At 48.4% G+C, this 18,615-nt stretch overlaps 2 protein-coding genes across 2 annotated transcripts; both read left to right on the top strand.

Annotated features, from left to right (window-relative positions):
* The first annotated feature begins 3,443 nt into the window (after window positions 1–3,443).
* Window positions 3,444–5,846, top strand: LOC131284617 (uncharacterized). The gene is made up of 5 exons (XM_058313480.1): window positions 3,444–3,543; window positions 3,666–3,811; window positions 3,874–4,111; window positions 4,170–4,843; window positions 4,920–5,846. The coding sequence occupies exons 1-5, from the start codon at window positions 3,444–3,446 to the stop codon at window positions 5,844–5,846; spliced, it is 2,085 nt and encodes a 694-aa protein (XP_058169463.1).
* Window positions 5,847–7,128: 1,282 nt separating this feature from the next.
* LOC131284616 (O-acyltransferase like protein-like) lies at window positions 7,129–9,401 on the top strand. Its single transcript, XM_058313479.1, has 6 exons — window positions 7,129–7,150; window positions 7,192–7,230; window positions 7,310–7,458; window positions 7,534–7,777; window positions 7,846–8,522; window positions 8,595–9,401. The coding sequence occupies exons 1-6, from the start codon at window positions 7,129–7,131 to the stop codon at window positions 9,399–9,401; spliced, it is 1,938 nt and encodes a 645-aa protein (XP_058169462.1).
* The last annotated feature ends 9,214 nt before the right edge of the window (window positions 9,402–18,615 follow it).

Genomic DNA, 18,615 nt, shown 5'->3' with positions numbered 1-18,615 from the left:
TAACACGACCGGTTATTGGAAATTATTCCAATCATTTTTCGCCATGACTGGCATAAACTGGAAACCACAAAAACGCACACACGCACAGAAAGGGTTACCAACCAAAATGCACGCAAATAAATGACGAATTAAATCAATCCATTAGAAACTGATCGAGACGTCCCCGCCCGTGTCGCCTCCAACCCCTCACCGGCTCGATGTAGCGAGCCTAATCCACTTTTATTCCAGCGCATCTAACGTAATGAAATCGATAAGCGCCGATAGGAACGTTTGGACGCGAAAGCTCGAACGTTTTTAATTTTTCCCGTTTCGGGAAGGGGCGTTGACTGATCGCTCTAGGCCAGCATTGATGCGCGTTACACGGGCAGGCCTTCGGCTGTCATCACGCGGGGCGCCTGAAGGCAACTTTATTACCAACTCTATTGATTACCATCGCGGCAAATAGGGCCACTGTCCGTAACTAAACACGGTGAGGTCCAACGGTGGATCGTAGCGTAAGAGGTCAGACACTCAAATTCAAATACACACACACACACACGTCTCGAGACCTAATTGCAGCACAATTTCCTTAACCAACAGCAGCCATCGAAAATCGATAATAGACCGCAGTTTCCTCGCGAGTGATCATTAAATCTGTGGCCGAACTACGGCCCAAACGGAAGCAAAGGTTGCTTCCGCGAAGCGCACAAGAGCCCCGAAAGATAATCAAACACGGGCTGGAGTAGCAAACAAAGACTGCGTACTTTTGGCAAACAATTACGAGCTGCGATTGATCGAAGATGGGCCGCAGAAGGTTCGCGTTCGCGGGAAGAAAAAGTGCATTGATGTTGGTGGGAGCTAGACACAATGAGAAGAAATCATCACATGCTTCATTACATCACAGCACGATCGTTCACCTTGGGGGAGGAGAAGACGAGACGCCGGTGAAAAAAAAGCACATGTCCGCAAATTGGACGCCATTCTTTACGGGCGGGTTCATGACTGGACCATCAACTATCCACCTCGCATCCTATTGCACATCCTATCACTGTTCCGTTCTGCCAGCTATCATGAGAAATCTTTCTTCATGCGTCAGAACACTGGATTAGAAATTAAACACCGGATGGATCACAGACACGAGAAGCTCACACCCCAAGCAAGGAAGGAAGGAAAAAAGCCAACGGACGCGAACGCGAAATGTACGATCGGCACGAACCTACGATCTTCGCGGTTCAATCGGTCGCAACACCATCTCATCGGCTTCGTCTCGCGCTTCGACGTCATTGTCGAAAATGAGCGGGAAAAAAAAACCCGGCAAGCAAAACGAAAGACTTCAACGGGCCGTCGTAAGCGACGAACTCGGTCTCGCGGGTTCGCGATGCGTTGGTTGGTGGTGCGCTGCGGGTGGAGCGAGGGGGTGGGTTTCGCTGCTCGAAAAACTAATTTTGCGTACCGTTCTACCGCCGACCGGTGCAGTCGACTGTGATCGCTGATCGGGTGAACATCTACATAGGTCGGGTCGAATCAACCGAAACCGTCGGGATTTCGGGAGTGAAGCAGTCGTTGGAAGAAAAAACCCCACCCGGAAATTCGTGTAATCGTGTGGGATTGACGTGTCGGATCAACTGGATTTTCCAACGACACCGTGTGATAAACAAGCGGAGAAAGAGAAAATTAGCTCGCGTGCAAGGTGTGAAAATATATGCTTTACTGATCAGTTTGTTGCCACCTCGAGGAACGTTTGTGCGAGTGCGAACAGAACGATAAACCCAGCGTCGCGAAGTTGTGTGCAAACAGGCTACATTAACGTACAAATGCGAAAAACCCATAATGTTTGGCGCGGGTGAACAAGGCACCGGAGCATCGGGGCCAATTCGCACGGAAACTAATTAAAGCCGATCGAGCTTGGCATCAACCCGACCTCTGTCAAAGTGCATCGGCCAATGTTTGCCATTCGCGCCGGGGCCAACACCGGCCACAATTAGGCGCGAAATTTGTTTGTCAAATATAATTCACCGGAAATTTTTGCACGGCCGGTAGCTATACGCCGTCACCCGCCCTCTACTTCTCGGGTAACCTTCACGGATGCCGGCGATCCTAGACCCGTCCGGTATAAAAGGTTCATTTAGTCCGGCTTAGCACGTTTACTAGGAGAGATTTGTTGAAGCCCCGAAGGTACCGGTTGGTTATTTCGTGTTTCGTGAAGTGCATTTGAGTTGATTGAATGCCCTGGGACCCAAAAAGTCAGTTAGATCCTGTTGCCTCTAACAATACGGCAACGCGCGTCATACGTTAATAAATAAATAAAAATAAAATTTTCGTTGATTGCACTTTGCGGCTGATGCACCTTGCACTTAACTTTCAGTGCACAACCTAATGGTAGTGGTTTTCGAGAGTGAAAATAGAGAGTGCCATTCCAGCTTGAATTTTTACTTCGTATTTACTTCGATCAATCCATGGAGAGCCCTTTCGCATACGTGGCCATCTTTTTTCGATTGCTAAAGTGCGATTACACACCCATTACACACTCATTTCCGCGAAAGTGTAGTCCGTCCGTAGTGGTTCCGGCTCGGTGAGGTGAAAATTTTAATGGGCACTGTTTTTCCTCCTATCTTATCGCCGCGATTTTGCAAACAAGCGCCGACCCGAACGAGCGCGCGCAATTTGCGTCATACTTATCGTATGTGTACTGATCCGCTTTTTTTCTGCTTCTTCATCTTCGTTCCCTTCTTTTCTTTCCACCCAGTTCCGCAAACCCCTGGCCTTCCGACAGCTTCCCCGAGCCCGAAGTGAAGTGTTTAACCATGGCCAATATCGCGAACCGCATCCGGCAGTGAAACTAACGATCGACAGACGGTTTTTTTTTGGCCGCTGTGGAATTCTATTGTGTGTGTATGGTTGCTAGAAATAGTGAATTTTGAACGCGCCCCGAATAAAAAAAAACCTAACCGGCACACAGGGCCCCGTCGCCGGTGACAACATAAGGTGAAGTGTGGTGTTTGTGGTTTTTGTCTGAACGGGATTGTTCAAGATAAATCTACAGAAAAATAAGTGAACCCATGACGGGCGGTGTGTGGAAGAAATCCTGATTACCAGTGAACAATAAATCAAACATAAAGGAAGACATCACCAAAAAAAACCGCAACTCCTAAATCTTCCACGCAGAGATAAAACCACGCTACACGGGACGGACGTGTTCGAAGTTCCGCATTTACTTCACCACAGGCGGCCCTTCTGTTTTGGGGTCCAAAATTATTACCCATATCCGGAGCGGACCGTAAAAACATGCCATCCCGTGAAATTACCTCGCAATAAGTGCTAAAGTTATCTGCGCAAACATTCAAAAAAGCCGGCGCAAGAGCTGCTCCAGTGTGTGTGTTTGGGTGTTCCATTATTCATCATCCGTCCGGCCGCCCCGGGGAGAGTGAAAATTTAACCCCCGTGTCGTTTTTCCCGTCCATAAAATGTCTCATCGAGCCATCATTTTCCTAGCGGCGCTCCACGGAACGCTGCTTCTCGCCGGAACGCCCGTCGAGGGGCACCCGTTTGCGGACGCATTTCAAAGTAAGTTATGTTCCGATGATGGGCACTGTTTTCGGGTGCGCCGATTAAGTGGTGTGTCTAGAGCGCCAAACTTAACGCCTTTCCTCTGGTTGCATTCTGTTTTCGTTTTTTCTCCCGCGCAGTGGAAGAGTATTTGAAATTTCCACCACTGTTTGTGTACGACGACTTTGAGGACTGCCGGCGGTGGTATCGGGATGACTATGTGTACTGCATCGCAAAGGCACCGCTCGCACCGGATGACACGTCCACACTGTGGAGGAATTTGAGCGTAAGTGAGACGGTGTGGTCGGAGAATAACTCTAGCCGATCTGATTGGGGTTGTTTGTGCAGTATTTTTCTAGCGACTATCACCACTATGACCATACGGTGCTGGAGCGAGGAGTTTGCCTACAGAAGTGCCATGATGCACTTATTCAGAACGGCACGGAAGGGACGGAGCGGCTCACGAGAGAGGAACTGATGCACCGGTGTATCAGTGCCGAGGTTTCCTCGCAGTACGATCTGACCGTTTCGCCTAACCTACGAATCCACTATTGCTACTCTAAAAGCACGGAAAGTGTGGCCTACGGTAAGGACACAGCGCGCCAGTTTTGCAAGAAAAAGATGACATTTTCCTTCATTCACAGACTGGCTCGATGTGGCATTTATTGTGCTGGCCGCTATCATAATCGCAATCATCATCGCCTCCACCGTGTACGATCTACACCACCAGGCACAGCAGAACTTCCCGGAGAGCTACTTCTCCCGGAGCTCTAAGCTGGCACACCAGCGCCTACTGACGGCGTTTTCCATTCCGCGGAACATCCGCCGGCTGAAGGAGCCGATCCACACGCAAACTCGAGCCGATCTCGCCTGCTTCGAGGCGTTTCGATTCGTGCAGACGTTCCGCGTCATCTTTCTGCATGTGACGATCGCACACCTAAAGATTCCCCAGCGCAACCCCGAGTATCTGGAGCAGCTACAGCACATGGCCTCGCTGCAGACGTTCATCGCCGAGTTCCAGAACTACGTGCAGACGTTCTTCACCATCGGCGGTATGCTGATGGCGATCAACTTTCTCGATCATGTGCGCAAGAACCCAACGTTCCGGTTGTCGTACTTTGGTGATCGGCTGCTGAATCGACTCTGCCGGCTGGTGCCGACGTACGCGTTCATGATCCTGCTGGAGGCGTCCGTCTTGCGCCATCTGGTCGATGGGCCATTTGGAAAGCAGTTCATCGGCGAGTCGGCTCAAAACTGCCAGCGCTGGTGGTGGGCTAACCTGCTGTTTGTCAACAACTATATCGCGTGGAGTGAACCGGTAACTCATCGATTTCCGAAAGGAGTCCTCAATGATTACGTCAGGTTCACGTTATGTTTGCTATTTTCTCCCACAGTGCTTCATTCCGTCGTGGTATCTAGCGACGGATCTGCAATTGTTCGCGTTCGCACTCGCGATCATGATGGTCTTCTGGAAGTGGCCCACGACGCGCAAGTACATCTTTGGCGCCCTCTTCCTCTACAGTGCGGTAATACCGGCCATTGAGCATCTCCTTGCAACGAACGCCACCCCTGTCATGACGGTCGACATGAAGGACGTGGAAAAGTATATGCGTGGCCAACACTTCCAGGACCTGCTGTACTTCCCGTTCCACCAGAACACCGGTATCTACTTCTGTGGCGTTCTGGCTGGCATCGTCTATCACCACTTCCGGGACCAGCGCAAACAGCTGTTCCAGCAGACCGCCTTCCGACAGCTAGCCCAAGTGTCCGGACTGCTGTACGTGTGCAGTATGGCCAGCGTCTCTTGGGTGGTGTCCAACCTGACCTGGTTGCCCGCCATAGTACTTGCTTTGTACGCCAGCGCCTTCAAAATTAGCTGGGGCTTGTTCAACACCGTCATCCTGCTTGCTCTGGCGCTCCTCCATCAGAACCATTGGCTCAAGGCGTCACTCAGCCATCCGATCTTCCGCGTACTGGGAAAGCTTGGCTACAGCGTCTACCTGATTCACTTCACCGTGATCATGCAGGTGTACGGGCGCGAGCGGGCACCCATCTTCAGCAACGAAAAGATCGTCACCGGCTACACCATCGAGGTGCTGTTCTTCAGCTACATATTCGGGGCGCTGCTGTGCGTCCTGGTCGAGCTTCCCACCGGTGCCCTGCTGAAGGAACTGCTCGAACCAAGGGCCGATACCCGGCAACCCTCCATCAACCAGGTACACTCGGCACCGGAACCCATCGGAACTCCTTCTGTTAAGGCGGGAACTCCGGCGACCGGAACGGAACCATCGTCAACCGCCTCCGGCGAGACGGCCCACTAACCTTCGCGCCAGCGATCGAACTGTGATATAAAAAAGGACATCTCTCCCTCCTCCACAATTTGAGACTGACCGACATTTCCGCACGAGGTGCAGGATCACCTCAAACACCTCTCTGTACAAAACGACAACTAGTGCACGGGCGGGCACAAGTCCTATGAAAGTGTTTCCCTTTCTTTTTAACCATTAACCGGCCGAAGAGGGTCGGTTCGTTACACAAGTATTCGTTAGCCTTAGGTTCAGTCACCAGCTGGATATCTTTGTGTATGTGAACGAACGTGTGTCTCTGCATTGGAGATCGTGTATAAGATATAAGGGTATGGACTCTGTTTTAATGTTAACGAGATAAAAACGGCCACAAACTCTGTTGTTTCCTTCTCGTACTAGTTAAATGTCTCTTCTTTACCGCTAGACCTAAGTTGGTGTAAATAAATTATGGAAAATAAATATCGCATTAAAACGTCTATTCTGCAGTGTCTTGTGAACTATCACATCTGGTTTTAAGAAAACACGCTCGTCGTCACGGTCAATATACTGGTTGAATACCGAAAGAGTTTTGCGTTGTTTCCGAGAAAAAATGGAGGAGATCCTAAAGTTCTGACTGCTGGACTGGTACTGGAAGCAATATTTGATACCAAACAAATGTTAATCCCTATATGAAATGGTTTTCTGGATGATATCTATAAAAAATATTATTTTATAGGTGTTTTGAACACTGCTCGTTTCCCCAATGGTTTTATTGGGCAAAACAAAACTACATAAGGGAGCAGGAATTGATAAATTTATAATCAAAACGTTTCAGCCATAAACTGAATTAGTCATAAGGTGGACCCATAACACACCAGTTTCGTGCGCGAAACGAACTGGTTTGTTTTTCGCTTCACGAATGCAAGTGCACACGTGTCGACCCTTTCGTTGGACGAAAATCGGAAGATTCGTTGGATACGCTCGACGGGTTTGCTGACCAGCTCCAGCGCCGCACGGTAACTGAACACGTGTAATTAATGTCCAAATTTTCCGTTACTTGCTACGCAACGCTTCGCCCGCGGAAGACTGATGCATAGGCGAAGGGGGGCGTTAGGGCCTGAGAATGCATTCACCTATTCGACATCCCGACGACGCACGCCACCACATTCGAGTGGTACGGGCGGGCGGTGGCCACTCTTGGACAATCCGAATCGCACACGCGAGGTTTTGAAGCTGTCCAAATTTTCATCCCACGTCGACAGAGTTAGTCGCTCGAAGTGGACGATCGTGACGAGACGTGTGTTTTTCGCGGGTACCGATGACGGAAAAGTTTGGCCAATGTTCGTTGTGTGTAGAATTTCTTTGTGGCTCTTGATTGTAGTCGTAGTTCGTGGTGAAGACTGGGTGGAGTTTATCAACTGTAAGATTGCTGATTGTTTTGCTAGCAGGAGTACTCCTTTGTGAACGATTTTCATAGTGATTTCCATTTCTTGCCTCAGCTAAAGCCTACCGAAAATTCCCAAAGCTCTTCGAGTACGATGAGCTGGACGATTGTCGGGCGGACTGGGGTGACCAGTTCCGGTACTGTGTCGTGCGGTCCGCACTCATCCCGTACGATCCACGGTCCGAGTTGTGGCAGAACTTAACGGTTGGTGAGATTTTACCGGGGTGTTGTGCCAGCAGCGATGATACAGCGAAAATTTCCTACTTTCCTTTCTTGAAGAAATTTTCATCCTCACCACGCCACTACGATCATACGAAGGTGGAACGTGGCATATGCGTACCGGAGTGTGTAGCAACCAATCTCACTAGGGGAATCACCACCAACCCCTCTGTGGAACTGCAGTATACACGACAACTTCGGCAGTGTGTTAACGAAGAACTCCGAAAGAAATACGACCTGCATGTCGACTCGGTCACTATCCAATACTGTTATCACAACAATGAAGAAGAACTCTTCACAATCGGTAGGTTGCTACCGCAAGATATTCGAAGCATTCTTTGGAATTCAAGATTCTGTTTCACTTCTCCTCAGGGGGAATCCAGATTGTGTTTGGTGCGATCGTCTGTGGTATTGTAGTGCTCACAGTCGTGTCCTCCCTGTTCGATCGTCGCAGGCAGGTGGTGGCATCGTATCCCGAAAACCACTACACTACTCCTCCCGACGCACGATGGGGGGAGCTTCTAGTAAGCTTCTCGGTTATGCGGAACTTCGTGAAACTGTACCATCCGACTTCCGATGGCCGCTTCCGAGTCGATCTGCAGACGATGGAAGGATTCCGAGCGATTCGCATGTTCCTCATCGTGTTTCTGCATACCAGTACGGCCTACATGAAGCTGCCCCAGCACAATACCGACTTTCTCGAGGGTTACAATCACGCTGAGTCACTGATCGGCTACGTGGCACGCTTTCAGGATAGTGTTCAGACTTTCTTCCTCATCAGCGCCATCCTGTTTACGGTATCGTTCCTGCGCGATCGTCAGAATGGGATCACCCTTAACGCTGCCTACCTGCTCCGGTGCATCACAAACCGTCTGTTGCGACTTCTGCCGGCCTATGTGTTCGTGATTTTGCTGCAGGTTGCCGCTTTGCCTTACTTTATGGAAGGGCCATTTGGAAAGCAATTCCTCGGGGAAGCGACTGACAATTGCCTCCGGAATTGGTGGACTAATATACTTTTCATCAACAACTACGTTGGAGCAGATCAGCCGGTAATATCTTACGGGTTGTACTATACTGTACTGCATTGATGACTCTAACAATCTCTTTCTCCCTCGATAAAGTGTCTACTGCAATCCTGGTACATTGCAGCGGACACACAGCTGTACATCTTCTGCCTGCTCACGCTTTCACTCGTCTGGAAGTATCGTCAGCTCAAGTACTACCTCTTCACGGCGACCATCGTGTACGGATTGGTTGCCCCAGCGACCGTTGCCTACTTCCAAAACACGACACCCCTGATGGAGGTGGATATGAAGCAGGTGGACAACTACATGCGCCTCCAGCCGTACCAGAGCCGGCTTTACTTCCCATTTCATCTCAATCTGGCCGTCTACTTCGGCGGTGTGCTGGTCGGTTCGGCCTACCATCGCTACCGCACCGACTGGGAGCGGCTCTATCGAACGTGCGTCTTCAAGCTGGTCGCTGTGCTAGCGTGCACCGTGTATCTGTTCACCTTCGCGACCAGCTCGTGGTTCGTGGAGAACTATTCGTCGCTGGACCGGGCGTTGGTGGCCACGTACGCGACCATCTTCAAGCACAGCTGGGCCACGTTTAATGCGCTGCTGTTGCTAGTGCTCTTTTCCCTGCCGGCACACCACTGGCTCAAGCAGCTCCTACACCATCCGGTCGTATCCTTCGCGGGGCGGCTGTCCTACAGTGTCTATCTGCTGCACTTCAGCATGATTGCGCTGGTGTTCGGGCAGATACGGCGCCCAGTTGTGAGCAGCGAGTTCATCGTCTCCACGTACGCCTCGCAGATCGTACTCTGGACGTACACGTTTTCGCTGGGACTTTGCGTGCTCGTCGAACTACCGGCGCAGAACATCACAAAACTGCTACTCGCACGCCGTACGAAATGCAGAGAATGATAATAAAGTCAAAAGAGCGATCTCGCAAAATAGTCTTCAATTTCTCAAATGATCTTCTTCAATCTACCCGCTTTTTACAGGCCCTTCCAGACGTCTTCATTAAGTGTCAAAACGCCTTCGCACCACCTGAATGTCGAATAGGGTATTCACTGAGGCATCAAGTTGGGTTCACGCCGCGGGGACATCAGTCAAACCGTAAAATAAGGCTAGATAAATATAATTAATCTTTCTTGCTACCATCAGCTCAGCCTTAACTCCTCCCCCAATAGAGGTGAAAAGGTGTTGAGAGAAGATAAAAGGGGATACAAGAACTCCAACTGTAGGGGTAAGTCTAAACGAGTTCAAAACCCCATACCCTTGGAACCATGGATCCCTAGCGTTCGAGGGCAAAGCGCAGCTAATGTGAAAATAATCACTCACTTTCGACCGCCAGAGATAATTCATTTTCGGTTGTCTGATTCTATTTCTGACGTGGCTTCTGCCCTTGCTTCCTCTCCTGTTTCTCGCCTGGTGACAAGTAACTCCTCCCCAACGGAATCGTTAGCTCCCACAGCGCGAGATTAATCTAGCTCACTTCGCGGTTTCTTTATAATCACAAAATTGAACACCACGTTTGGCAAGGGACATAAGAAAAAGAGCTCACATGACCACTTGATCAGAGCGGAGATAACGATTTGACGCTAATAAGAGGCCATGCGATTATGCTCTGATTAAGCCATTGCACGTCATTAGAAGCGGATGGAAAATGTTCGACCGCGGAGTCACGCAAGTAGTACCATTTTGACCTGGACCGTAGCACCGAGGAAAACTTGCAGAGCGCGTCAAAGAGAAAAAGCCAACGCGGCTTACCCCGGTTAGATGGTAAAAGTGTGTCCTACTGGGGCAAGGTATCAATTACCAGATGTTAGTGTTCGGTATAAACGCAAATGGTATTTAATATGGTGCTTGAGGTGTGATTAATTTCGATCGGTGGACAGATATAATTCGTGCTTCTGGGGGCCAGATGACGCAAATGGCAAGCTCTGTAAGGTAAACATATGAGAATAGCAGTGTTTTCTTCCCCTCCAGCAATGCATCACACAAAGACTGAATATTGCCATATAGATAAAGGAGTGTCTTGAGCGGACGAATAGAAAATTACTTCCCGTACATTGAACTTTACGCTATGTTTTGATATATGCTAATTTTTTACCACAAAATAAATCATACAAAATCTTCAAGGCCGTGTCGGTATTGTAATAAAAAAACTTAGTCACAGAGTTTCATGCCAAAATATTCCTCAAGCTTCCTCCAAAACTCCTCCAACAAATGCAACTTCAACATATCAGCTGCGATTGAAAACAAGACTCCCAGAGTCTGCTTTCTGCATACATTTGTATGCACAAATCCATCAAATGCTGCCGCTACCGTAAATTAACGTAGGCCAGATAGGACATCCATTAATCATCCCATCATCTCCCATAAATCTTCCATGGGATGGCGAGTTCTTGACGAGAAACCTCCTTTTTTTTCTTCTCGTCAAACTTTAAGCCGTGCGATTTTAGGATTCGCTTTTTTGCTTCTGCGAAATCGAAAGCGAGTAGTTCAGTTACTACAACTGCCGTAGGAAAGAGTGAATATTGAAAAGTTGCCTCAAATAAATCGCTTATCAGGTCGTTAAAGCTATATGGGAAGAAGAAAAAAAGTAAATCCTGTAGATTTCAGACGAGGAAAGGAATGGGATACAAACGGGGTAGTGATAAAAGAGAACAAAAACTTACTGAACCGTTCGTAAACAATCTAAATGGTCCAACTTTAAACAGTAGGTTAAACGATTACTTTTATGAATTCACATTTCCACAACCAGTTTGGCCATCTGCCGGGGGGCAGGCAGAAACATGATCCATCCGCGATTAAACATGATAAATGCAGTCAAATCATCTTCAATCATATCGATCCTTCAGCTGGCACGCAGCAGAAGACAAAGCAAACAAACATAACCATTTGCCGCTGAATATGTATTGATGGGCGGGAAGGCATTAATCATCCAATGTTTTCGCACTTCGGGTGCGATAACGAAAAGAGAGAAAATAAAACCGCACCGAAACATATCGAAAGCGTGCAAAAGAAAACGACACATTTGGCAACAAATTTCTCCCGATTAATCTCCCGCGGGTATAGGAAGCCAAATGTGCCGACTTGGCTTGTGCTTATTCGGCCAAATCGGAAGCACCCCCGGAGCGGAATGTAACGGTGCTGGTGGCCGCGCGGTGGCGTTTTGAAGAGAGATTTAATTAACACCCATTTTAGCGGAGGGGTATATTTTGTTCATGTTCATGTTTTGAAGATTGCGCAGGATTTAATCGATTGCGATTTATTGCTTGTAAATGGCGTTTACGTGGTCCGATTGCGCCCGAAACAGTAGTCATAAACAGTGCGAAAATCGTTGAAAGTGATGGATGAAGTTAAGAAAAAACAAAACGTATGATTAACACCGGAGCAAAAACGACCGAATTTGAACTGCAAATTGATTTATAGCTTCATTTTGAATGGATTTTCAAAGGTTCCGAAACGCAACAGTAACAAAAAAGCTCATAAATACGTCCAACATATACGGAAGACGGCCTCTGGATGGTGACGTGTGTGACATGTTAGCAAAATTATTTTAAAATTTACGACGTTTCAACCACTATCCATATAAATAACCTGTGTTTGACAAACGAAGCAAACATTTGAATTTTCTCTAATTTGCAGCTAATCAAAAGCCATTAAATGCCGTTTTTCACAACCGTCTTCTTGATGAATCAATCAATACCACGCCTAGGATGCGCCAATGAAAAGGTTTAGGTAAACAAATTGGCAAGAAATGACCATAAACAATCCCCGACACACTCACCAATCAAGCACCGGACTATTCGTGATCTTAACGAAGCACAAATAATTGCTTTTTATGCGATCCATCCATCCCTAATACGACTATAATCGGAGTTGTTAGCGTGATCCGCGTGAATCAAAACGAATGCCGAAGTCGATCGATGAAAGCCACACGCGCGTGTGTGTGTGTGGATGAGGAAGAAAATTCAAATTGTGCGAGCGATTTGAAAAAAGCCCGCCCTGAGGGCACGAATCTCGATTGACACGTTTGATTAGCTGGCAAGGCTACTCATTAGGGCACGCGGCTTGGGCCGCGCTTGGATCGCCCGAGGCTTCCGGAGGCGTCCGGGCGCATGCGTTCACAAACAGATTTGAGCGCACGCCTTCGACGGCGATGGAACTCAAGTTCTTTCCCGTTGGCACAAATAGATCGGGAATGTGGTGTGATATTTTTCACCCGCTTTGTTATTAACGTTAACATTTCCTAGCGCCGCAGGGCACCAACGAGCGGAGGGTTAGGGGTATGCAGGTGTGCACCAGAAATGCGATCATTTCGGGGGACGGAGTTAGCCTGCGAACCTTTACCATCGACGCCTTCGAAGGACGCCCAAATGAGCGAGATATGTATGTTTTCTTCCGCAGCATGATTGACGGCGTTGCTGAAGGTCGACTCTCCCGAAAGCCACCGAAAATCGATGGCCAGGTTTTGTGTCCTTAACGCCCTCATCAGCGCACGCAGGCCTTATGCATTCGCAAAACTCAATCTCAGCGCCCTGGGGAAATAGGGAACGAACGAACGAACGCACCTGGCGTTCCGGTTCGGTGCGGGAAGTTGATTAGAGCGATCGGAAACACATCCATCTCGGAAGGACGCATCATCAGCCGAGCCTCTGCACCTGCAATCAAGCGCAGAAGCAACGGCGCCCAAAGGGTGTACGCCATAAAAATGACAATCGCAAAATTTATAGGGTGATTTCGGGGGCACAACGGTTGGGCCTTACGGCGCCAGCCTCCAAACGAGCGCTGCGGCGTAATACGATGTAACGAAAGTCGATTTAATGTGCCTCCTCACGCTGCTTATCCTTATCGGCGTCATGTAGAGCTTACCTGCGAAAGAGAGAAAGGAAAAAAAAAGATAAATGGTTGGATGTTAATGCATCTCCTATATACATTAGCTAGTAAACGTGATAGAATGTGGGGTAAAACATGTTAAGGGGAAGGATAAATATCGATGTATTCCATTGCAAACATAGATTCATTTATTTTCGGTTTTACTGACATCTAAACAACACTTAAACAGTATCCCTAGTTGGTGCTAGCTTTAAAGCATATCGTCTTAACTTACGGTATATTATCATAAAGCAAAGTTGGTAATAAGATTTGGTGTGATGATCTTGCAATTTTCTACTCCCTCGATCTTCCCGCAGCTTAGTGAATTCTATTTGCCGCTTGCATGTTCGATTTTTGTTTTCATCTTTCCATCAGAACAAACGATGATAGACGAAGGCAATGGAACTCCGTCGCTCCAATGAGCGGGTGGTAGATTTTCTTCGACATCATTCTGCTTGCACATAATATTATCCATTAGTCAAGCGCTTCTTTCTCCACCGAGCAGAAGCCATCCATCCGAATGCCCCAAATGGCTAGCTTCCCGCCCCCCCCCGGAATGCCAGCAGAGAAAGCATTTGTTAAGCGATGTGACTTTGATGGAACGAGCCAAAACTTCCCTAATGATATTATACTTAGGATCTTCGGGTTTTAAGCATCCTCGGGCATCCTGCCAGAAGTCACAAGATGGCCAAGAGAGCGGCTTGCGTCCGGTTCGAATTTGTGCTCAATCAGCATTTCTTTAGCGAACCGTTGCGCTCACCAGGACGAAACCAGGGGGTTGCCCTTTTGTGCCAAGGATGATGAAAGCGTGGTGTGTGTTTGTGTGTCTGTGTGTGTCTGCGTTGCATCCGGTGGCAACTCCGACAAATGACTCAGCGCATTCGAGAGTTGCGTTTCGATTTACTCTCCAGGGGAATGCGCAAGGGTGGGGCGGGAGGAAGATAGTAAAATCATTCGGTAATCGGTAAGTTGATTGGATTTTGGGCAGGTAGTTTGTGTTTTTTTTTTTGTTTTTGTTAGCTGCTTTGTTTGTTGTTTGCTTTTGTTTTCCTGCACGATTCGTGCGAATATTCTACGAAACGGTGCGATTTTCGGTCGGATCAATTCCTGCCGTTTGAGCTGCTCGCAAACCTTGCGGATCGTCATGACACAGCAGACAGCTATGACGGTGCGCTTACCTTTACCTTTAATGAATGTTGGTAAACGCGAAGATTTCAGCCCGCCCAAGATGTTCCTTGGTAAGAGAAGATGTTGGTCCAAAATAAGGCATGTCGTTCTAAATAATCAATTGAAAATTACCTCACTATGCTAAAACGCAATTCATTTATTTATTTATTTATGTTTACCTCCATAACCTGAAGAATCTATTATTCATTATAAAGTTCAAAATATAATAATCGAATGAATTAAAAATGGTTGGATTTATTTATTCTTATTCGATTTTTCGTATTTTTATCATATAAATAATCAAGATTGCGTAATTTGCATATTTTTTACGGTTTTTTCCTTCATTGTTGTTTCATTCATATTTTCATCAGATATCTGCCTGTATTGCTTTATTTGTCTTCGATTGAAGAAAAAAGCAAAAGACGGACAGTTCTTTCCAAAGTCTGTAAAAAATATGCAAAATATCTCTCTAACGTTTTATGATAGAAATTTGAAAAGATTTCCATACGATAAAATTAGTTGCTGTAAACTTAAAGCAAAACCATGATGTAATAGATTTATACCAAAGAATAATCTTTCCTAAATATGAAACTATACATTTCCTTGGTTAATACTTGTTCAAACTCAGCAAAAAATCAGTATTATAGTGATCATGGACCAGGCTAAAGTTCCCGACGGCTGTGGGAAATGCCCACGCCCAGCGAGCCGTCCCTGGAATGCCGGGGACGAAAATCATCCCTACCGTGCCTGGAGGCAATCAATTATCGTACCGAAAATCAATAAACGATTGCACTAACGATAATGACTCACTTTGCACTCCCTTCGGTCTAATCATTTCACGGGGATTTTCCACCCACCCACCGGCAAACAGCGGGGAAGGGGGCACATTTTTCGCCGCCTTCCGCCGCACGCCCCGCCATTCGGCCCATCGGCTCTTACGCTCATAATCATTAGGGCCCATTGAACGAGTTCACTTCATTAGTTGAGCTGAAATGAGCGATCGAAGCGATGTCTGCCGTCCGAGGCGGCGGAAAATGGTAGCGACGATTCGGTTCGGTTGACTTACAGCGCTGGACCGAAGAGGCAGGTAATGAAGTTAGAATTTCAGCGATGTCCCGCCCTTCCCGAGCGCCGGTTTGAACGCCGCGTTTTCGTTTACTTTTTAAACCAAAATAATCAAATGTAAACGACGCCTCACCGCACGTCAAATAACTTTTTCCAGCACAATCATAATTATCCTTCATTCGTTCGTTTGCTGCTGGTGTGGGTGTTGGCAAAAGTTCCCCGCCCAATGGAAAAGGGTGTTATTCGGCCCCCAGAAAAAAAAAAACTACCACTTCGTTGCCTCGAAGGGCCCCGCGGCCGTAGGATTAACTTTCGCCGTAATCAATCGCCGGTCGTTAATGGAAACGATACGCCCCAGCCTCCGCACCCGACAGGGTTTGCCGAAGGGGTAGGTACGGGGTTTCCCAGCTACGAAATCGATTCGGGCTCATCGGTCGAATGGACAGATGGAACCCGGTGGGCCGGTGCGCCATCGATTAATTAAGAGTGGCGTTCCGATAAAACCCCCGCCTGGAGGCAAAAGTTACCCGGAAAAACTAACTTAATTCGTTCGCAGCAACGGAAAGCAACGCTGCGGGTGCGGTTGCGGAGGGCTTTGCTTCGTGATTTCGCACCCCGAAATTTTGGGAGCAAAATTTCCGAAATTTCTCCAACAGATTAATAAAATTAAAGGTGACGATTTTAGCGGCCATTCCGCTCGACACGTGAATCCTGCGAAACGGGAAAGGGTCGCTCGTGATCCATCCGGATTTACCTACCTCCGGTGAGTATCTGAAGGGTGTATTTTCAGGACTCCAACGTCCACAAAACCCCATGTCACCCCCAAAGGCACACGGTACCATACCGTGACACGGCACATCCTCCACCTGGAGCTCATTACTTTCGCACATTACATCAGCGCTTTGTCGTGCCTCCAACATTAGGAATTATGCCGTGCCGTGCGCTTGGCAAATGACGCGAAAGTGTTTGTTTGCCCACCGACACCAAGCGGAGTCCTCTCGAGGTAGGACTAGGGACCCGTCCCTGTCCAGTATGGGACTATGTGTCTGTGTGTGTTTGTTTTGTGGATATTGGATGCGCAATTGTTTGTCGAACGGGAACGGGCTTATGCTGTTTTTAAGAGCTTTTCCCCCGAAGGCAGCCTCTGATGTGTGCAGGACACACGACCGAGGGTGCCGAGTTCCACCAGTAGTTCCTGGCACGTATGAAGTGCTCGCTGTGCATACAATTCATTTGGCTGCAGCGAAGAACAATGAGGTCCTGTTTCTCGCACAAATGCGAACGGGAGCGAGTTGGAAACCCGAGAGACCTGTCAGGAGGAGGGAAACCCTGCGTATAGCGGCAATTGAATTCCCGTGGTTAAAAGCGCATCCAGCACATACGCAGTGAGTCCGGGCTAATGAATCCCAGTGCAAACAGCCAGTGCACTTCAAACGTGGCCGTACATCGATCGAAAGTGATGGCACCCATTGCGAGTGGAGGTGCACTACACAAATGGCCAGGCTTGTAAAGGGACCACTCGAGAAGGAATAAATAATTGAAAAGAATACCAACCAGCAAATCGGGAAAGAAGCGGCCGTGAATCGATTTTTGTGTGAGTGTTTTTTTTTTTAAACCGTGCAACCAAGTCGCACACGGAACTCATTTCCCAACACACGTCATCCACTCCTGAGGGCACCCGCTAGGCAGCCCTTTATGCCGTGCACGTCCCGTGACCTGCAACCGAGCGTGAGCCTCGCATCTACTCCGTGTGCCTGGCGCAAGTGCTTAACTAATTCCCGTCGTTCTATTCCTGGCCTGCGGCCCGTTCGCTGGGGTTGAATATTTCATTCCGGCCATTCCCAGGGACACGTACCCGGTGGTGGCCCTGTGCTCCGGAAAGAACCTTCCCGTTCTTCCCGAGCGTAAGAAGAAGTGGGGCCCCGACTTTCGTGCCCGGGGAAAAACTTTTGCCCGCCTGAATTATGTAATCCTGATGCGAGTAGTTTACGAACTTTCCTAATCAATAGCAGTCACTTTACTCCGTTGCACCCCCCCCCCCCCCCCCCCCCCCCCCCACACTTTGATTGTGGTACGAAGTGGCCACTCGGGGGTGTCGTGTGCATGACGAGGACAAGCAATATTTGATGGGTTTTTGATCAATTGCTTGCTGGTGCTTGGTGGGTCGAGTTTTCCGTACCGTTTCCCCCAGAGCCCCACCCCCACCAGTGCCACATAACATGATTACGTAAAGAAGCGATAAAGCAGCTCCGTGCGGTTGTATGATAAATCGATTTTATCGACGCCTCGCCCACAACCCCCGAGTCGAGTGGGTGCGAAAAGCGAACGTTAAGCCAGATAATAGTCGACATCTAACGGTTCTATCCCGTTTGGTGCGATTTTGGGGCGAACATAAGTGCAACGGAAGGTGCATCTGCATCCTTCGTGGTGCTGTGCGAGCCAACGGAAAGGCACGAACATCTTGAGCCAAGCGATCGATCGATGTTCGGTGATGGAAGCACCCATACACACACACACACACGCGCAAGGTACTTCTCGATGACATTTCGCCTTTCACCAGCTGAAGCACTGCACGCGTTGGTGGAAGCGTTCTCGACAATGACATACGACCTGCGCGCGGACTGACAGCTCCTCTTCACGAGCCTTCAACCGCGCGCTGCCAAAGAACGTTACGTAGTCAAGTTCAAGAGTTGCTACCCGCTGCCACTCTTCCTAAGGACCCTTTCCCCCGTGCAGGTCGGTTGCAAAGAAAAGCAATTGTTCTATTCAAATTCCGCGACTTCAGCCATCGAGAGCGCCAGCTGGAACGACACGGCAAAACACACTCGTCGACGAGGACGAGGACAAGCGGACCTGCAACGCTGCGGTGGAGAAAAGTCGTGAAGTATGTACGTTCGAACGACGTCGACGAACGGTTTTACCCGCTGTTATCCCGATGTCACACTCCCACCAAAAAGTCAAACCACCGCTAGCTCGTGTTCAGGCTTTGCTTATCAGCTTTCCTCCCGTGTTTTTTTTT

The sequence above is a fragment of the Anopheles ziemanni genome, chromosome 3 (assembly GCF_943734765.1).
Source record: "Anopheles ziemanni chromosome 3, idAnoZiCoDA_A2_x.2, whole genome shotgun sequence".
Classification (NCBI taxonomy): Eukaryota; Metazoa; Arthropoda; class Insecta; order Diptera; family Culicidae; genus Anopheles; species Anopheles ziemanni.
The sequence above is the reverse complement of the archived record's forward strand: the minus strand, read 5'-3'. Positions and strand labels throughout refer to the sequence as shown.

Bases quoted from the DNA above. Each gene is read 5' to 3' on its own strand.
- LOC131284616 (XM_058313479.1), top strand. From the start codon at position 7,129: ATGACGGAAAAGTTTGGCCAAT. The intron at 7,151-7,191 runs GTTCGTTGTGTG...TCTTGATTGTAG, and splicing joins GACGGAAAAGTTTGGCCAAT to TCGTAGTTCGTGGTGAAGAC. The intron at 7,231-7,309 runs GTAAGATTGCTG...TTCTTGCCTCAG, and splicing joins CTGGGTGGAGTTTATCAACT to CTAAAGCCTACCGAAAATTC.
- LOC131284617 (XM_058313480.1), top strand. From the start codon at position 3,444: ATGTCTCATCGAGCCATCATTTTCCTAGCGGCGCTCCACGGAACGCTG. The intron at 3,544-3,665 runs GTAAGTTATGTT...TCTCCCGCGCAG, and splicing joins GTTTGCGGACGCATTTCAAA to TGGAAGAGTATTTGAAATTT. The intron at 4,112-4,169 runs GTAAGGACACAG...CTTCATTCACAG, and splicing joins CACGGAAAGTGTGGCCTACG to ACTGGCTCGATGTGGCATTT.